Source organism: Polyodon spathula, chromosome 1, assembly GCF_017654505.1.
Source record: "Polyodon spathula isolate WHYD16114869_AA chromosome 1, ASM1765450v1, whole genome shotgun sequence".
NCBI classification, from domain to species: Eukaryota; Metazoa; Chordata; class Actinopteri; order Acipenseriformes; family Polyodontidae; genus Polyodon; species Polyodon spathula.
The window spans coordinates 68,574,423-68,593,414 of record NC_054534.1 but is presented as its reverse complement, the minus strand read 5'-3'; the positions used below and the strand labels follow the sequence as shown (position 1 = coordinate 68,593,414).

General features: G+C 37.4%; 2 protein-coding genes across 2 annotated transcripts in view; one reads left to right on the top strand and one right to left on the bottom strand.

Annotated features, from left to right (window-relative positions):
- Positions 1-3,397: 3,397 nt before the first annotated feature.
- LOC121321587 (actin-3-like) lies at positions 3,398-5,704 on the top strand. Its single transcript, XM_041260596.1, has one exon. The coding sequence runs from the start codon at positions 3,801-3,803 to the stop codon at positions 5,145-5,147; it is 1,347 nt and encodes a 448-aa protein (XP_041116530.1). The 5' UTR covers positions 3,398-3,800; the 3' UTR covers positions 5,148-5,704.
- Positions 5,705-7,381: 1,677 nt separating this feature from the next.
- elp1 (elongator acetyltransferase complex subunit 1) overlaps positions 7,382-18,992 on the bottom strand; it is a 35,996-nt gene continuing 24,385 nt past the window's right edge. Inside the window, exons 25-37 of the mRNA XM_041260586.1 lie at positions 18,334-18,482; positions 17,300-17,423; positions 17,078-17,175; positions 14,903-15,104; positions 14,349-14,410; positions 13,952-14,014; positions 12,513-12,573; positions 12,062-12,175; positions 11,252-11,363; positions 10,573-10,700; positions 9,631-9,785; positions 8,958-9,036; positions 7,382-8,390 (exon numbers count right to left, since the gene is read on the bottom strand). Coding sequence (XP_041116520.1) covers positions 8,323-8,390; positions 8,958-9,036; positions 9,631-9,785; positions 10,573-10,700; positions 11,252-11,363; positions 12,062-12,175; positions 12,513-12,573; positions 13,952-14,014; positions 14,349-14,410; positions 14,903-15,104; positions 17,078-17,175; positions 17,300-17,423; positions 18,334-18,482 — 1,415 coding nt within the window. The 3' untranslated portion in view covers positions 7,382-8,322. The remainder of the gene's footprint in view (positions 8,391-8,957; positions 9,037-9,630; positions 9,786-10,572; positions 10,701-11,251; positions 11,364-12,061; positions 12,176-12,512; positions 12,574-13,951; positions 14,015-14,348; positions 14,411-14,902; positions 15,105-17,077; positions 17,176-17,299; positions 17,424-18,333; positions 18,483-18,992) is intronic.

Genomic DNA, 18,992 nt, shown 5'->3' with positions numbered 1-18,992 from the left:
TTTAATGAAAAATAACATTGTTAAATGCAAATGAAATCATTTAGGACATTTGTTTTTTTCAACAGAAAATAACACTTTGGTTATGACACAAAATCCCAGAGACAGACAGGCAGTGAATAGATATATTTACTTACTGCAGCATGGTAAACTCATGGCACTTGGAGTTACACAAGACTCCTGGAGCCTTACAATGTGCAAAAGCATGTTGACACACACACACATATACAGCTCTGGAAAAAATTAAGAGACCACTGCAAAATTATCAGTTTCTCTGGTTTTACTATTTACAGGTATATGTTTGGGTAAAATGAACATTTTTGTTTTATTCTATAAACTACTGACAACATTTCTCCCAAATTCCAAATAAAAATATTGTCATTTAGAGCATTTATTTGCAGAAAATGACAACTGGTCAAAATAAGAAAAAAGGTGCAGTGTTGTCAGACCTCGAATAATGCAAAGAAAATAAGTTCAGATTCATTTTTAAACAACACAATACTAATGTTTTAACTTAGGAAGAGTTCAGAAATCAATATTTGGTGGAATAACCCTGATTTTCAAGCACAGCTTTCATGCGTTTTGGCATGCTCTCCACCAGTCTTTCACATTGATGTTGGGTGACTTTATCCCACTCCTGGCGCAAAAATTCAAGCAGTTCGGCTTTGTTTGATGGCTTGTGACCATCCATCTTCCACTTGATCACATTCCAGAGGTTTTCAATGGGGTTCAGGTCTGGAGATTGGGCTGGCCATGACAGGGTCTTGATCTGGTGGTCTTCCATCCACACCTTGATTGACCTGGTTGTGTGGCATAGAATATTGTCCTGCTGGAAAAATCAATCCTCAGAGTTGGGGAACATTGTCAGAGCAGAAGGAAGCAAGTTTTCTTCCAGGACAACCTTGTACTTGGCTTGATTCATGTGTCCTTCACAAAGATAAATCTGCCCGATTCCAGCCTTGCTGAAGCACCCCCAGATGAGTCAAATTTTCAACTTTGCCCAACACCTGGTCGTCTAATGGTTAGACGGAGACCTGGAGAGGCCTACAAGCCACAGTGTCTCGCACCCACTGTGAAATGTGGTGGAGGATCTGTGATGATCTGGGGGCAAGGCTGGAATCGGGCAGCTTTGGCATGAATCAAGCCAAGTACAAGGTTGTCCTGGAAGAAAACTTGCTTCCTTCTGCTCTGACAATGTTCCCCAACTCACAAGCCATCAAACAAAGCCGAGCTGCATGAATTTTTGCGCCAGGAGTGGCATAAAGTCACCCAACATCAATGTGAAAGACTGGTGGAGAGCATGCCAAGACGCATGAAAGCTGTGCTTGAAAATCAGGGTTATTCCACCAAATATTGATTTCTGAACTCTTCCTAAGTTAAAACATGAGTATTGTGTTGTTTAAAAATGAATATGAACTTATTTTCTTTGCATTATTCGAGGTCTGACAACACTGCACTTATTTGTTGTTATTTTGACCAGTTGTCATTTTCTGCAAATAAATGCTCTAAATGACAATATTTTTATTTGGAATTTGGGAGAAATGTTGTCAGTAGTTTATAGAATAAAACAAAAATGTTCATTTAAATAAATAGTAAAACCAGAGAAACTGATAATTTTGCAGTGGTCTCTTAATTTTTTCCAGAGCTGTATGTATGTGTGTATATATATATATATATATATATATATATATATATATATATATATATATATATATATATACACATACACACATATACATACACAGAAAAAGGAATTAAATAAATCTTAAGAGGATATAAAGAACAAATTGGGGTTAAAAAAAAAAAGAACTCAGGTGGAGCTCATTTGGTTTTAGGGTCCCCGAATTATGGAATCTGCTGTTGCAGTTTTTAAAACACGACTGAAGACTCTTATAATCTGTCGTTCACATCTTAATATTAAGTAATGTTTTTACCTTGTATTGTATTGCATTTTAATTGATGTTTGTATTAAATGTTTTACTGTTCGTTATTGCTTGTATAGCATTAACAATTACTGTTATGTTGTACCTGTGAAGCACCTTATAGGCGCTATATCAAATAAAGATTGATTGATTCATTGAAGAGAGGATTAAAGTAGTACCATTAACAATTACATATTCTAAATTATTACCCGACATTTCAAAAATTGTTTGGAAACATATGTATACTTCATAAAAAAATGAACAAAAATATTTTCTAAAGCACCAATTGTAGATTTTAGAAGGGATGCAAATTTGGCTGACATTTTAGTCCACAGTAAACAAAGGGATCATAGATACATTAAGGAACATTGAAACCTGTAAAAGCACATGTAAAGTGTGCAAATACATTGGTAAAGATAAAAGTGAAATTGCAAATAAGAAATATTCAGTCTTAAATCTGTCATGCAAGGAGAGCAATCTTGTATATGGTATATTTTGCATAAAATATAATAAGATATGTAGGAGACAGGTACATCATTATATAAAAATGCAGAATCACCTATCAAATATAATAAATTATAAAAAAGGAAATGAAAGAATAGCTCAGCACTTTACAAGGAACAGACACACTATGGATGACCTAAAGTTTGTGGTTTAAAAAACTTTGTTTTTGATAATGTACAGTAAAGAAGAATAAAAGAAAACAAATGGATAAATAGAATAGACACCATGACGCCTGACGGTTTAAATAGAAAGGACAAGTAGATTGTTACATCATTAGCTACATAGTGAATGACATCACAAAGACATTAGGTTTAAGGACAAATAAATGTGTGGTTACCATGGCATCAAAAGCTTATACATACCTCCAATGTTTGTTTTCAAACACACTTTCCCTTGACAAAGGTACAACATAACCAACTTCCCAACGTTTCGGTATTTGAGCAAAAACTATATACAGTAGATGCCGCTTATTAAAATAGGTTCCCAGCAAAAAGTTGTCATTAACCGAGAGTTGCCAATAAGCGAAACGCACCCGTTTTCAAGTGTATTTTTGGAACGATATATACTATAGTTGTAAGTTACAAACATGACACTGTTTTAAATGTTACTGTGTTAAAAATTAACATGAGAAATACCCAAACATAGAACTGTTTACTTCACGTGTGTGTAAAACAAAACAAATAAAGTAGGCTGAAGTAGTACTACACAACGATGTGTTACAATTGTCTTTACAATGAGTAAAGCAAACATAAATATGTTGTACTACAATCAATTCTAAAGAACACCATTTATAAATAAGAAATTGTCCAACGTTGTCTGCCTTTTACAATGTAAAACCTCCCACTGTAAATCCATCTCAATTTTGCTACAACTTCATATCTCAAAGCCACGATTCTGCCTCAGTCTGCCAGAAATACGCAGTTGCAAAGTCAGTGTGTTTTTTTTTTAGCAGGGAGGAAATTAATCCTCTCCCTGCTCACAATATACACATGCACACACACAGTATAATGTGCTGTAATATATTTATACTGTAATAATGGACTATAATAAAGAATAGCAATACAGTTTCGATACAACAGGCATTGTGCACAGTTATTATTTTTAACTATTTTTTGTGTCTAAATACATATCTTTAGGTTTTATTGTAATGCATGATGATCAAGACTCGCACCAGTCCATAAGCAGCATGCATCAGTCATTCTTGAATTGTGCTTGTTACATTCTGGAACATCACCACTATGTAAACATACATCACAATCGACTGTCAACTTCTGTCATTATGACATGCAACAGAGTGCAATAATATTGAATATAAATAAGTTTAGTTTCAGATACACACAAAAGTAAATTATCTTGCATCTGGAAAGAGTTTTAAAAATGTCAGCTACACCACCCAGAAGCCCCCGAATGCAGGGTCCAATAGCGCCGACCAAGGGACCTGCAAAAGTGGCCAAGTTGGTGAAAGCCGATCCGAAATCAGTATATCCTCCAAAAAGCCCTGGTCCTGATGCCACTCCCAGCAAACCAGGAACAGCTGGAGGAGCTAAACTGGGGCCAGTTGGAGAAGCGAAGAAAACGGGGGGACTAGCAGCCAAGGTGGACTCACCCACAATCGTTAAACATACAAAGGCAGTGATATTAGATTTGGGTACAGGATACTTGAAAGCTGGTTTTGGGGGGCAGCCTAAACCTTCATGTGTGATCTCCTCTACAGTTGGCAAACCCCGCCAACAGTCTGCAAAGACCGGGGACAATCGCCAAGAGGCCTTTGTCGGAAAACAGCTTTTAGGCAAGCCAGACCTGGACCTCATTAATCCTTTGAAGCATGGCATAGTAACTGACTGGGACTTGGTGGAATCCCTTTGGAACTACATCTTTAAAAAGGAGCTGAAGATCCCCAGTGAAGAACACGCAGTCATGGTGTCTGACCCTCCTCTGAGCCCCACCACCAATAGGGAGAAGTTTGCAGAGATCATGTTTGAAAATTTCAGCATCCCAGCTATGTACATCGCTTACCAGTCCATCTTGTCCCTGTACTCTTACGGCAGAACCACCGGCATAGTTGTAGAAAGCGGACACGGCGTCTCTTATGCTGTCCCAATACACGACGGCTATCACCTGCCCAATTGCACTGGCAGAGTGGATTACGCTGGAGATGACCTAAACAAGTACCTGATTAATCTCTTAAAAGAAGGCAGGCAGACATTCACAGACAGCTCCCTCAACATTGTGGACGACATTAAAAGGAAATGCTGCTATATCCCCCTCGATATTAAATATGAGATGTCTTTGACGCCAAATGACTACACTGTGGACTATGAGCTTCCTGATGGGCACCTGATTACTATGGGCAAAGAGAGGTTCAGGTGCCCTGAGGCACTTTTCCGCCCAAACTTGCTAGGATCGCAAGAACCAGGACTGCATACTTTGACCATGAACAGCATCAATAAATGTGACACTGACTTGAAGAAGGATTTGCTGAAGAACATCCTGGTTTGCGGAGGATCCACACTGTTTGAAGGCTTCCCGGATCGCCTCCAGAATGAACTGGCGAAAATTGCCACCAACAGTAAACCAATCATTGTGGCAACACCGGAGCGTAAATACTCAGTGTGGATAGGTGGATCAATTATGTCTTCTCTGAAATCATTCCAGCAGCTCTGGGTTCAGAAGAAGGACTATGACGAGGGGGGGCCCTTTGTTATCTACCGCAAATGTTACTAAGAATTTGGACAGTAGCTAAACCCTCTACTAATAAAATTGAGTAGGCCTAATAAATAAAATTAAAAATGAATGAAAATGTTTCCTTTTCTTTGGATTTATTTGTAGCATATAGCTGTCTAATTTATCCCCAAATCTGTCATTAAAAATTAAACACCTTGGAGATACATATATTATATATCAAAACTATCATAGCCTATTTATTCATAACCAAATATAATTATTCAATATTACGACTACCGTAAAACAGTGTTACCAGGGGGACATATTTGTACAGCTTTGGTCAAAAGTTTTGCATTACCCTATAAAATTCATGAAGTCGAATAAAACCTGGTGAATAATGTTACGTTATTGAATTTCATAACAATTTGTACTTTAATATATACACAAAGAAAAACTGACAAATTGTAAAATGTGACATTCCAAAATCTAACATACAATACTGTACTACTATTAATTATGTCTTCCGGTAGTTGCGAAATCATTTAGTTGTTTCTTTGATCTCACACACACACACACACACACACACACATTGGCCTAAATGCAAAGCATTATGTCTGGCGCAAACCCAACACAGCACATCACATCACCCAGGTAACACCAGCCCTACTGTAAAGCATGGTGGTGGCAGCATCATGCTATGGGGATGCTTTTCATCAGCAGGGACTGGGAAGCTTGTCAGGATAGAGGGCAACATGGATGGTACTAAACATAGGCAAATCCTTGAGGAAAACCTGGTTCAGTCTGCAAAAGACCTAGGACTGGGCAAAGATTCACCTTTTAGCAGGACAATGACTCCAAACACACAGCCAAAGCGAGTGGCTTAAACAAGAAAGTGAATGTCCTAGACTGGCCCAGTCAAAACCCGGACTTGAAGCCGATTGAGAGTCTGTGGTAAGGCTTGAAGATTGCTGTCCACCAACGATCGCCATCCAACTTGACAGAGCTTGAACAATTTTGCCAAGAAGAATGGGCGAATATTGCACAATCCAGATGCGCAAACCTGGTAGAGACTTACCCCAAAAGACTCACAGCTGTAATTGCTGCCAAAGGTGGTTCGACCAAGTATTGACTCAGGTGGGTGAATACTTACCTAACCAAGACATTTTTTTTTTTTTTTTTCATTAACTTGTTTCACAATAAAAATTATCTTGCCTCTTCAAAGTGTTGAGTAGATTGTGTAAATCAAAAGAAAAAAAAATCCCATTTAAATGCACCAAGATTTCAAGTTGTAACACAACTGTGAAAACGCCCAATGGTGTTGAATACAGTTTCAGCAACGGAGAACCAAATGTTCGAAACCAACAGAAAAGCAAACATGGGCTGGAGTGCCTTTAGAAGATGAAGCATGTTTCTGAGGGGGAAACTCTTCGAGGAAAGTCTTCAACTAGTGTGTGCTGCCAATGCTAACTTATGGATGCGAGACCTAGAACCTCAGTGCAAAACTCACTCAATTACAAACAATTCAACGGAGTACAGAAAGATGCATGCTGGGAATAACAAAGAAACAGTAAAAGGAAGGAATGGATAAGAGCGCAAACAAGATTATGCAGTCTTATTATAAGAGCGAAAAAAATGAAATGGCAGTGGGCCGGACATGTAGCAAGAAGAACAGACCATCGCTGGACCGAGGAGATACGAGACTGGATCCCAAGAGATATAAAGAGACCAAGAAGACCTCCAGGAAGATGGCAAGATGAAACTAGGAAACACGCTGCAGACAGGCTTTTGTGGAAAAACCTTGGGGAGGCCTTCATTGAGATCACTTTTATTACAAATGCTGTGTGTTGTATTCTGTATGTACAACTCACAATAACAAGTGTTTGTCATTATACAGGTTTAGAGAAGATACATTTTACATACGATAATTCTTGAATAACACCCACATTCTATTTGACGTACGTTTCTTTTTTTTAATTGGGTCAAAACTTTGATGTCCAGGGGCTGGTTTTTCAAAAGTTAATCTGGATCAAAGTGATCCGAATTTTGTAATCCTATATTTTGTGATCGAGATTACTTTTACCTGGATCGTTTTGATCAGGTTTTTTTTTTTTTTTTTTTTTTTTTTTCAGAAAATGTCACTGGAATACTTTTATCCAGATTACAAATAAATACGATTACAAAATATTATTATTATTATTATTATTATTATTATTATTATTATTATTATTATTATTATTATTATTTTTATTTATTTATTTTTTTTTAAAAAGGAATCTCGATTACAAAATCCGGATCAATTATCCAGATTACATTTAAAAAAAACTGCCCCTGATGATCATGGGTCATACACACACAAAATAAAAAATAGACTTCTTTTGACTTACTCCTCCATGGACAGCAATCCTAATCTCAAAAGTTTAGTTGGGCATGGAGGCTAAAAAATCTTATGTGGTAATGCAGATACACACACATTGTCACAGCACGTGAAAAATGCACCTCTGGGAAGATACTGTGGCGTTTCACAGTCTAGTATGACTGAACTCCACAAGCCACTTGGTATGGATCTGAAATATCAGTTATTTTAACAAATGTCACTGGTATATCATTTTCTGACTCACATCTTGGTGACCTTTTACAACAGAGTCATTTAAAAGCACCCCAGTGCTCTCAAGTTCAGCTGTTATACCAGATTGCAACCATTATTAACCTGTCCACTGAGGCACCAGGCATGCTTTTCAGTTTTAAAAAGTCTAGAGCATTTGATTATTGAAAAAGAAAATAACATAAAAACTCAGTTTAAACATGAAGAACACATTATAACATGAGATATTTTATACCCATATTAAGTTATTTTGTAATGTTTGCAGTGACCATGCAAAGCTCTTCTCCCAATGCCTTGTTAACTCAAATAGTTATTTTTTATGAAAAACATTTATATTTCAAATTCTAAATCTGGGGTACTAAATCTCGAAGGACACAAAAGGTATATAATTCCCTCCACACCTAAAACTTTAATGATTTAATTAATAGGTATTAATCCGCTAATGTTCTTCAAGTAATGTTGCTGGGTCCTTCAAACAATTTTTCGGGACAGAAATCAAAAGAAAATAGGTCATTGACCCAGTTACACACTGTCGTTTATTTAGATTTTTTTTGGATTTGGAAAATGTTAACATTTTGGGAGAATAAATATTGTTGGCAGTTCTGTACAGAAAAGGATTATGGGTAGAGTTATCTACTCCAGAAGATTCAGCTTCCACTTGACATTCTTGCTCATTTTTGGGGGAATGAAAAGTTCTGTATCTAGAAAAACAAAACAAAAACTGTGAAACTGAATAACTACATGCTTTGGTAAAAACTATTCCATACAGCACTGTCATTGTGATAACAAAAATATCAATAGCTGTAAAGTAAATTTGGAACATAACAGATTTGAACACTGAAGCTTAATTACCGCCATTTTAATGCAAACACCGGGTAATGGGTGAGGTGTCAGGGGATGAGAACATGCAAAAACCTGATACTGCTGGGTAAAAGGGTCCACCCATACCTGCCCCCTTGTCTACCCTCCATGAGTGATTACCATGAACACTAATGTGTGCGTCATGTGGGTGCCTTTATACATGTACTTAATATGCACATCATTCTCAGAATATCCCTTCATTGTTTTGTGAACTCACCCCCCCCGCCCCCCCCAACAACATACACCCTGCCTTTCAACAACACTGTATCAAAACTGGTGGGAAAATGTATAGATACTGTTATCCTGGCTTTGCTAAAACTATATTGAGCAGCCCTAATACAACTAAAATCTTATTATTTAATCACTGAATCACTAACACTTTCAATTAGTTATATTAGTTTACAAACCTTGCTGGGGCAGCGTAGGTGGTTTTGGCTGCTGGTATGAGGCCATTATGCTATTAGCTGTTGAATTTGGACCAAGAACCTAGAAACATAAAAAAATAGTGGTCAACAAAAAACAAACAGCAAACCAAAGTTGCATTTCCTCTCCTTCCAAGTACCTTGGCCACAGGTCACAATTGTGGCAGCATACATTTGCTGTGAGTCTATGTTTTATTGTCAAATTAGCACCATGTTTGCTGAAAACAAGACTAGACAAAACGATGTACTAATGTAACGATTATGCTGAATAATAAGTGGCTGTAGGAACTGTTACAGTATGAAGTGTAGAAAAATAATTAGTTAAATGCTCTGCACTCAAGCCTGCAAATGCTTAAGCCTACATTGTTTTAAGTGTTTTGTGAAGACTGTGGGGTAAATTGTTTCAAATAAAACTGACGTAGTTGCTAATATTGCACTTGCTTTGAGGAATCGCATGGTTTGTGTATCATAACAGTAACAAAATTTTAAGATTCCTTTTAGTACTACTTTATATCTTATGATTGACGACTGGTTTTACAGACCCTCCCTGGACTAGCATGAATCTTGGTCCACTTTACCTAAGGTAACATTAGTCTACAATCTGTCAGTGAAATCAGCAGTGAGCGTTTCAAGCTATGGATAAGGAAGAGAAACTTACTGGAGTGCCTGTGTTTTGCTGGAGGCCCACCTGCCAGATTTCAGGGATGGATTTGTCCATCAGTTGCAATGTTTCTTCTAAAGTCTGTTGTAGTTTCAGGGCTTGGCTGTCATATCCGAAAAGAACCAGAGCTTTCAACAGGCTATGCACCTCTCCTGTATAGAAATTGAAGACACAGAATACAAACATTCAGGAGCAATGCTGAAACAGTAAAAATATGAACCACAGCAACACTAAACACATTAACATCTGCTACTGTATATGCAACACAAAAACGTTACACCACTACACTGTTTTGATTGACCAAACATGCATTTTGTCCAAGATCCCCGTTGCTTTCAGCATGTGCAGTGTGTATCTAGTATGTAGTAAATAAGGCTTCAATTTTGGTGGTACACCTGGGTAATACACTATACAAAACAGAAAGAATCTCTTACAAAATATTAAAACATTAAACATTACTACTAATTCAACCAAAGTGGAAGGACATTCTTGTTTTTAATAAAAAACAGGGACAGATTTACCTGTGATTTGCAGAAACTGCCATCATAAATAAGTACACAACTGCAGTGTGTAACTGGGTCATTGCATGAATCAAAACACTACGCTTACATTTGGGTATTGAAAATGTATCTGTCAACGAGGTTTAATAAAACAAAGCCATCACTTAAAACCTAAATCATATATACATATTTTTTCTAATGTCATCTTTTGTGATTTGATTTAAAGATTTATTTTCTTGAAGAATTTTGTATCACCCTGGATTTAATACAACATTCATCATCACAACCCTCTCACAACCATCCACTGAGATGCCTTCCAGCACCTTGTGGAGTCTATTTCACTTTGTCTCAAGGCTGTGATCACAGTTGTTAGGCACAGGTGCTAATGAAGTTGTCAGTGAATGTAACTGTTTATTATTCAGTTGTGGACAAGCTCTACCTGTTAACTTGTTGACGGACCGGACGATCTCTCCCAGAGCCTGCAGCAGAGCCACATCCTCCAGTGGGCTGCCCTCCTTCAGGCTGTGCTTCTTCCGCTCAGCTTTCCGACGATTCTTGGAAGACCTCCTACAAGGTGACAAAGCAGCTCATATTCAATTTACATGAGGTTTTCAGAAACTATTAGAAAAAAAACAAAGCTAAAAATAAATTTAATAACACTGTGAATGTAGCATATTTATCCACAATTGTGTAAAGCGATACATGCATAGAAAAAAATGCAGGAAAAAAATTTAACAGGTGCCATTTTACAAATATTAGCAATGTTGAAAACCAGAAGCAGCTGTCCGGTGCACTGAGGCTTAACCGTTACTCACATACCTTTAGCACCAGGTCTGTATATAATTGCTTTCTGAATGAGCACAGCGCTTCTTGAACTACTCTCGGTGCACTAAATAAAGCAATATGGATAAATTTACTATATGGGTTATAAACTGTAATCAGATCTTACTTAACCTACAAATCGTAATTCACATCACCGGGATTAGCCTGGCTGCTCATTATCTGAAATAATGCCTTTTGTGGGGATTTGGGTGACAAGATCATTCAAAGGTAAAAAGACCGGATCTTAAATAATTTGCTTTCCAGACTTATCAGCCAAGACTAGCATTGACACTTACGCAGAGATCTTAGAATTGCTGTGAGAGTACTTGGAACTCATGTTGCTGGCTGTCATCACACTGCTGGCCTCTGAGAATAGGTCAGAGTCTGGGCAGTCTGGCATCTCATAATCTGTATCAAGCACAGTGGCAAGGTTTTTAAAATCAGTTTAGCAAATCAACTACTCAGTGGGAACCTGTTGGAACCTTTTGAAAATCAATATTATTAGTGTTGTAACTCAGGTTATATTGTAATATTTTACATACATACATACAGCTACAAAGAAGTATGCCAACTGACCCCATAATCCCGGGACACCAAAATAACTAAATTGTTTTAAATCAACAAGTAAAGTGAGTGTGAACTGCATGAGCAGCTTCAATAAATATGTTTAATTGTGGTGGCAATTCTATCGGGACAGCATCACATTAAAATCGTATTGCTTGAAATTTTATATGATAAACATTATCTATCAAAATAGTGCAATTCCATCATTCTACAGAATTCTTCCTGCTTCCCGCCCCAATCAAGACAAGCACAGCAAATCAGCAGGTTGTATCGGTCTAATTGATGGAAACGATCCTCACAGGAATGAATTCCCGCTCCCGGACAAGTGTGTGCTTTTGGCAACTCGTTAGCAAAACAATTCTTTTAGCGATAGCTCACACTCACTTTACATGTTCAATAAACAATTAATTTGCGGTTAGAGAGGTCAGTTGTAAAACCTGACCTGTCAATGTCCCGAAGTTATGCGGCCAGTTGGCAACCCTAATGCCAACACATGTTAAACCCCCCTTGCCCAGGAAATTGTAGAATGGGGTTGTAATTACCTAGAAGTTCCTGCCTGGCCGCCTCTTTCAGTTCGCGTACAACTGCCAAGCGATTTTTATGGCGCACGAATATCGTCTTCTGAGACTCAACAAATGACGTCTGGTTGTTGTGAGCTGTGCATAAAGAAAAATATTTGAGCAATTATTTGAAGGACTGGCAACAGGGGCTTATCTAATTTTGATACTTTAATGTGGCCTATCCTGTATCATAGTTAGGTAAACCAACACCCCTAAAGAACAGGCACTGAAGTCTCGCCTCTATTTAAACAGCAACAGTATTCAGATCTGTAGCACTTTAGATAATTAAAACAGGGTCCTTCACATCTTGTCTTTGAACAGAAAAAGCAGACAATAAATTGCAGCATTGGAGCCAGTCTGTTCCTGAGTTTTAGAGTGGAGTACATAAAGCCACCAAGAGATTGTTACATACATTAAAAAAAAGACATTTTACCTTCCAGTAAAGCAGGTTTTAGATTTGTCTCCAAAATATCATGCCTGTTATATAAGTAAACCTAAATTTATAAAAAAAAAAAAAAAAAAAAAAAAGAAAAATTCATGAAGAATAATTCAGTGATTTTGATTGTTTAGTATTACTAATAATTAAATATTTAAATTACGCAAATAAGGGGAGTACAAAATACTTTAATTCAATTCTATAATAAAAAGGCTACTGTTAACACTAGACCCGCCATGCGAGTCACTGTGACCCATTTTGCACTTAAAATGTTACTCTTCCACTGTAAGTCATATGTCCATTTTTGACTTTTCCTAAATATATTAATTAAATATCCTGACGATGTTTGATTGCCAGAATCGCAACAATGATAAAATTATAAACAGTTCTACATAGAACCGCCATGTGGGTCAATGTGACCCAGGCATTACAACACATGTCTTTTTTTTATATAACTTAAGATATTGTATTATTTTTGTAAATGCAGCAAACAAGACACGCCCCCTCCTCCTAGCACATATGTTTTCTTCTTTTTTTTTTGTAGACTGACTACGAGACAGAGATTGCTATGATTGTGGATTTGTCAAGAAAGCCTATTTGCTTACTTTTCAATGTACCTGGAAGGCAACAATCCTTCGTTTTGTTCCACAAATGCAACAGGAAATATATCAGAAGGAAATATTTAATCTTGAAAGCAGTCATTGTGATTGGAATATGGCATGCTGCACTCAGATGCATACAGCAAACTGAAATGACAGGTAGGATAACTTACGTGCCTAATATAAAAAAAAATATGTAGAATATACGTTTCATATTACTGTGACAGGATATGGTGTTGCAGTGACGTCAGACCAGAAGGCGGAAGAGTAGAGTATAATGCAGCTGTCATACCGGAAGTAGTGTTATATTTTATTTTTATGTAGTATTAGAAACAATGATTTCTGTTTTATAGTTTTGTGCCTACATATACCCATTTACACCTGTACACGGGTACGTGTACATACCCGTTTCTTCTGAAATGTGTATTTTATTATATTTGTTTGTAGTTGTGCTGTATATTCACTCATTATAAAAATAAAACATTATATGATTATTTTTTTATTTAAATACAGTGTTTCTGCGATGCAAATGTTAGATATGATGTTCATGAATACAACTTTTCAGTTGTATCCGACAGTGTCTTTCATTTTCATAACAAAACAGTTTAAAAATGTATGGGTCAAAGTGACCAGTGTGGCGGTTCTAGGCAGTTCGACAATCCGATGGTTCTAGTGTTAAAAGGCTGGGGTTTGATTACTTGATCTAAACAGTGGTGGATCTTAATATCACCGCCAGTTTGTTATCACATTGTTAAGTACTTAAGCAGCAGCAGTGTGTTTAGATTCTGACATTTTAGATTCAATATAGAGAATAGAGAATTTAATGTGGAAAGATACCAGTCTTAAAGCTTCATCCCAGGTTGCACCTTCTATCAGAGCAGTGATGGCTTCCTCACAGTCCTACAACAAAGACACAGGGCAGCTTCACCTCAAAGCTTGAGTGAATGTTATACAAGCGGACAAAGCAGTCAACCTTTTTTTTTTTTTTTTTTTTTTTTAATTAATATTTTTATATTGCTTGTATCTCTAGTAAATGCATATTGTATTAATTAATTTATAATGGGTTTGGAAAACAATGCCCAACGCCAGGTAACCGACCAATTGAATACATAACACATAAGCAGTATGTTTACAAGATAAAACAAAATCTGATCGATTTGATATATTTGCTCTACCATAGAACAGGCAGGTGTTTTATTTGTCTTTCCAGACTCCTTGGCATGCAGACAGTTACCTTGGCATAATGCTCAAGAAGAAGGGCTGCTTCAGAATGTCGTCTTTGTTCCAGCAATTTTTCTGAAAAAGGCAAATAAATAAATCTCAGTATGTGTGCACAGAAGTGATGGTGAATCCAAACGTGTATTTCCACCCTGTGAAAGTAATATAGCAGTACAACAACATCAATACAAGCATTAATAACTGGAGGTGGTAGAATAAATGGCAGAGCAACAACCACTGTCTATGACATTACCCTGGGGACTGGATGGGCAAGAGGAATTAACTGCTCCCTCACCCACAAATATGGTGGTCCCTCCAGGGCAGGCTTAAGACATGTCCATAGTGCAATGTGTGGGTGATCACAATGCCACTGCTTACGCTAACCCTGCTGCTCTATGGATAAAAACAGCAGTCTTGTTAGTGCTACCAATCTTGCACCTTTTTTGAGCACCAAAATTAATTTTTTTTTTTTTTTTTTTTCCTGCAGATCCTTATCCAAACTTTAAATACTGCATAAAAGCAGGAGTAAAACTGAAGAAATTGACAAGTGTCTCTTTCAGCGATGCATACCCGCCAGGCTGCGGGCCAGATTAGCCAGCTTGTCCTCAGGAAAGCCGAGCTTTGCCGCCATGCACAAGGCGTGCTGCCAGCTGGTGCTGGACACAAAGGCGTCGAGAGCCCTCTGGGTCTCCCCACAGCGAGAGAAGAGGAGGCCAGCCTGCTCCTGGTGCTGCTGCTCGCTCAGGTACTCCCCATAGGCACAGCATACCTCCTGGGAACAAAGGGAAACATGCTTGCTACACTTCCAACTGTAACTTTTTGGGAAACAGACCGAAGCAATGGTTCACAAACATTCCTAGAATATTTTGTCTAATAAAAGTATGCTTATAACTGAAGTTTTAAATGATCAGTATACACATCTGAGCTGTATTTAGTTGGTGTTTGTTTGTTTGTAACTAAAGGGGAATAAACCAATGTGTTCCCACTAGGGATGCACCCAATCCAGGATTCTGTTTCAGATTTGGCCCGAATACCTACTTTTTGAGCTTGGTTCAGATTCGTCCGAATACTTAGGATTCGGTGAACCGAATCCGAATCCTATATCCGCCCAGATGCACATCCATTTTAATACATCCCTCCAATATGTGCAGTTCTTATTTAAATAAAAGACACAAATCTGGTATTGAATGTAACTGTTGTATTTAATAACAAGAACACGTTTAATGAACTTTGTCGCAGCTCTCAACTCCCTATTACTGGTGGCGCAAGCACTAAACATGTCACGCAGCTGCTGAATGCAAACATACCCCCGTATGCATCAGCACATCAGATCACACGTTTCATGGAGTAAAGTTATGCAGTAAACCTGTAATATACAGTAACAGCAAACTATTGTAGAACTTTGTATTTTGTTGCTTTGTCTGTCAAATGTGTTCTAGAGATCATACTGAGAGAAAGAAAAAATGAAAAAAAAATCGGTGCACAGAAATATATATTTTTTGTAACTTTACAACTGTCAGATGTGCAAGACGTTGTTGAACAATATGCTTTATTTGGGAACTGCTGTGTTTTATTAAAATATTTTTTAAACTTTCATAGACTATTTGATATTGCACACATGGTGCATTTAAATTAACGTGGGTTTTATTTCACAGGGAGATTCAGGTCACTCGTCACAGTCATTTTTTCTTCACAGCTCTCAGATAGGGTTGTCAACAGGCTCCAGAACCTCGGGACACTAAGGCAGGTCAGGTTTTTTAACTCACCTCTCTAAAATGCAATGTATTCGACATTAAAGTGAGTGTGAATTGCTTCAGCAGTTTAGTAAATGTGTTTAATTGTGGTACAGATTATATCCGGATTGCTTCTTAACACTGATTAATCATATTGCTTGAATTTCTTTTTTAATACATTAAACAACATCTATCAAAACAGTGTAACATCATTTTTATACATAACTTTGCACTCACCTGCACTCTTTCATTTAACCTTGTGACAGCAGGTAAAGTTTCTATTTGTTTAACATTTCTTGCTTCACACAGTCCCCGCCCAGTCAGAGACTCAGAAAGCCAATCAGCTGTTGTATAGGTCTGATTGATGGAAACGATCCTCGCAGGCATGTGTGTGTGCTTTTGGTAACAACTAAGTAAAACAATTCAATTAATTTAGCGACAGTTCGCACAATTCACACTCACTTTACTGAATACATTGCAGTTTAGACAGGTGAGTTACAAAACCTGACTTTTCTTAGTGTCCTGAGATTCTGAAGCCTGTTGACATCCCTACTCTCAGATCAGGTGGCACAGTTTGAAACGACATTAAAGAAAATAATGGGCTAAGGAAAAGATGCAGCTCTCCTTTCTTGTAAAGGTAAACAGTTTGACGTTTCTGTTGTGGGGAGTGGGGGCTAGCGGTAAATTGTGTTCGTTTCAAAGTGAAATCTTTTTCAGGGATATATTTCCATTCAGTAATAAAAAATACTATTAACTAAAAGGCTCAAAACTATAGATTGTGAGTGTCCCTTGTTAGTAGCTGCCAGTCTGTTTTTCTTGCAACAGTTTCCTTCAGTTTTCTTGACAGATTTTGTAGATTCGGTATTTGGTTCGGCATTTGGCCGAATCTTTTGACATGGATTCGGAATTTGGCCGAATCCCAAAATTTTGGATTCGGTGCAACCCTAGTTCCCACCCCCTACTAGAAATTAGTGCTGTATGTCGGGACTCCACAATGAAAAACTGTGCCTACCTTGTACTCTTGGCACTCAACTGGATACATCTTTAGGGCTTCGTTGTATAACTTTTGGTCCCTTACCAGTTTTAGAAATTCTGCAAAGTGTTCTTGACCTGAAGGATAACAACAAAATAAAAGAATATCCACCAGCCAGTCAGCCGCCTTAACTTTAAAACCAAAAATGCTGAAAAGTGTTCACTGTTGATTGCAGTTTACTGTATCACATCTGCCTCTTACCACATTTGCTAAGATGATGAAGAGCCTTTTTGTATCGCTTCAAATGCTTATCTATGGTGTATCGCTGGTAGTTGGTTTCCATTTTCTTCAGGGTATTTAAAAATGGTAGATATTCCTTTGGATCCTGGAAGAATTAGGTTAGAAAAATCAGATTTCTGTTTGTGATGCGTTAGTAATCATCAGGATATAGAGAAATTACTTTAACTACCACAGATATGTAGCTACATATTTTGTAATCATAGATGGCTCAAAAAAACACTGCATCATTGAACTTCAATATGAAACGAACATGGGGATAAATGAAGCAAATTGTCTGAAAAACTACTGCTTTATAAGCACTTTACAAAACAAGCATAAATCACAACTTTTTTTTTTCTTTTTTTAACGAAACAGAATATGTAACACTGAAGAGAACTATTTACAATTTTACATGCTCAGGCCATGTCCCATTACTTTCTGTGCCACTCTGTAAAGCACTTAATGTCTGGCACAAGACACAATGGCTATAATCTCTCTCTCTCTCTCTCTCTCTCTCTGGTCTGTAACTTCTGTAGTGCTCTCTCTCTCTCGGAACTACGTATGCATTCCAGTGATACCGCCCCTTTCCATCTAGCAATCGACTCAAAACTAAACCTATGCAGTGAACCCTGTCACAGGCTTACGTTCAGGTGATTGTGGCTTTTACTTTACCCAAGTAATATGCGCATGAAACAAATGGGCTGAGTTTATAGAACTAATGTTAAAAGAGCCTTAATCAATATGGGCTGTAGTTCTAGTTTAGGATTAACTGCCATGTGCTTGTACAATGCTTTAAAAAGATTTTTATAGAACAATGTAAAATTGAATTTTGTGACTGTGACATAGTGAGAGTACCAACTTTCTTTGTGTATGGTAATCAAAACAAACTAAAATTAGGTCAGAAACTGGATTTTTTTCTTCTTTAAGCAAATAAAATCTGTTTCATCACCAGCCGTGAATCCCTACTCTTGGCTCAGGCTTACCTATATCTGAATTCCAGCTCTGCACCTACATACCTTCTGAGACTTCTCTGCAACCATGATGACCAGGTCAAAGTCGTATGTTCCCAGAGAGTGTTCGTAGAGTTCATTTACATTCACCAGGAACAGCAAGTACTTGAGAGCTTCCTCTGCACTGACTGCCCCGGGAACCACAAGGGGGTTTACTATGAAAAAGAAATATACAGGCAGGCTGGTCACAATCACCCTGCAATGACTTCACTTTAACTATTGTTATTGACAGAAGGACTGTGAAATAGAAAGGGAGAGACCCTATTATTTCTGGAACTTCCTTGAATTTCAACATAAATTTTAGCAACCCTGTCAATTATTGTTTATCGGTATGCTTATTATTTTTATATACCGTCAGCTAGAATAGCGAGGAGACGAATAAAGCCTTGCTTACACTGCCTGGCGCTATATTTTTCAAATGTTGTCACTGAAGTATGTGGAAAACTACAAAGCGGTATGTAATTCAACAACTTTATGAAGCAACATTATTTAATTATCTAGGGGATGTAAAAGTTTTAGCCATAGCTGTACTGCTAAGTCACTGTATTAAAACAGATAAATTACAACTGTAAACGCAACACTAACTGCAGTTCTTTCAACCGTTTTCATAAGGGTATTTAACAAAAAACAAACTTGTAAATACAGTAATACTGTAAATGTGTGAG

Bases quoted from the DNA above. Each gene is read 5' to 3' on its own strand.
- LOC121321587 (XM_041260596.1), top strand. From the start codon at position 3,801: ATGTCAGCTACACCACCCAGAAGCCCCCGAATGCAGGGTCCAATAGCG.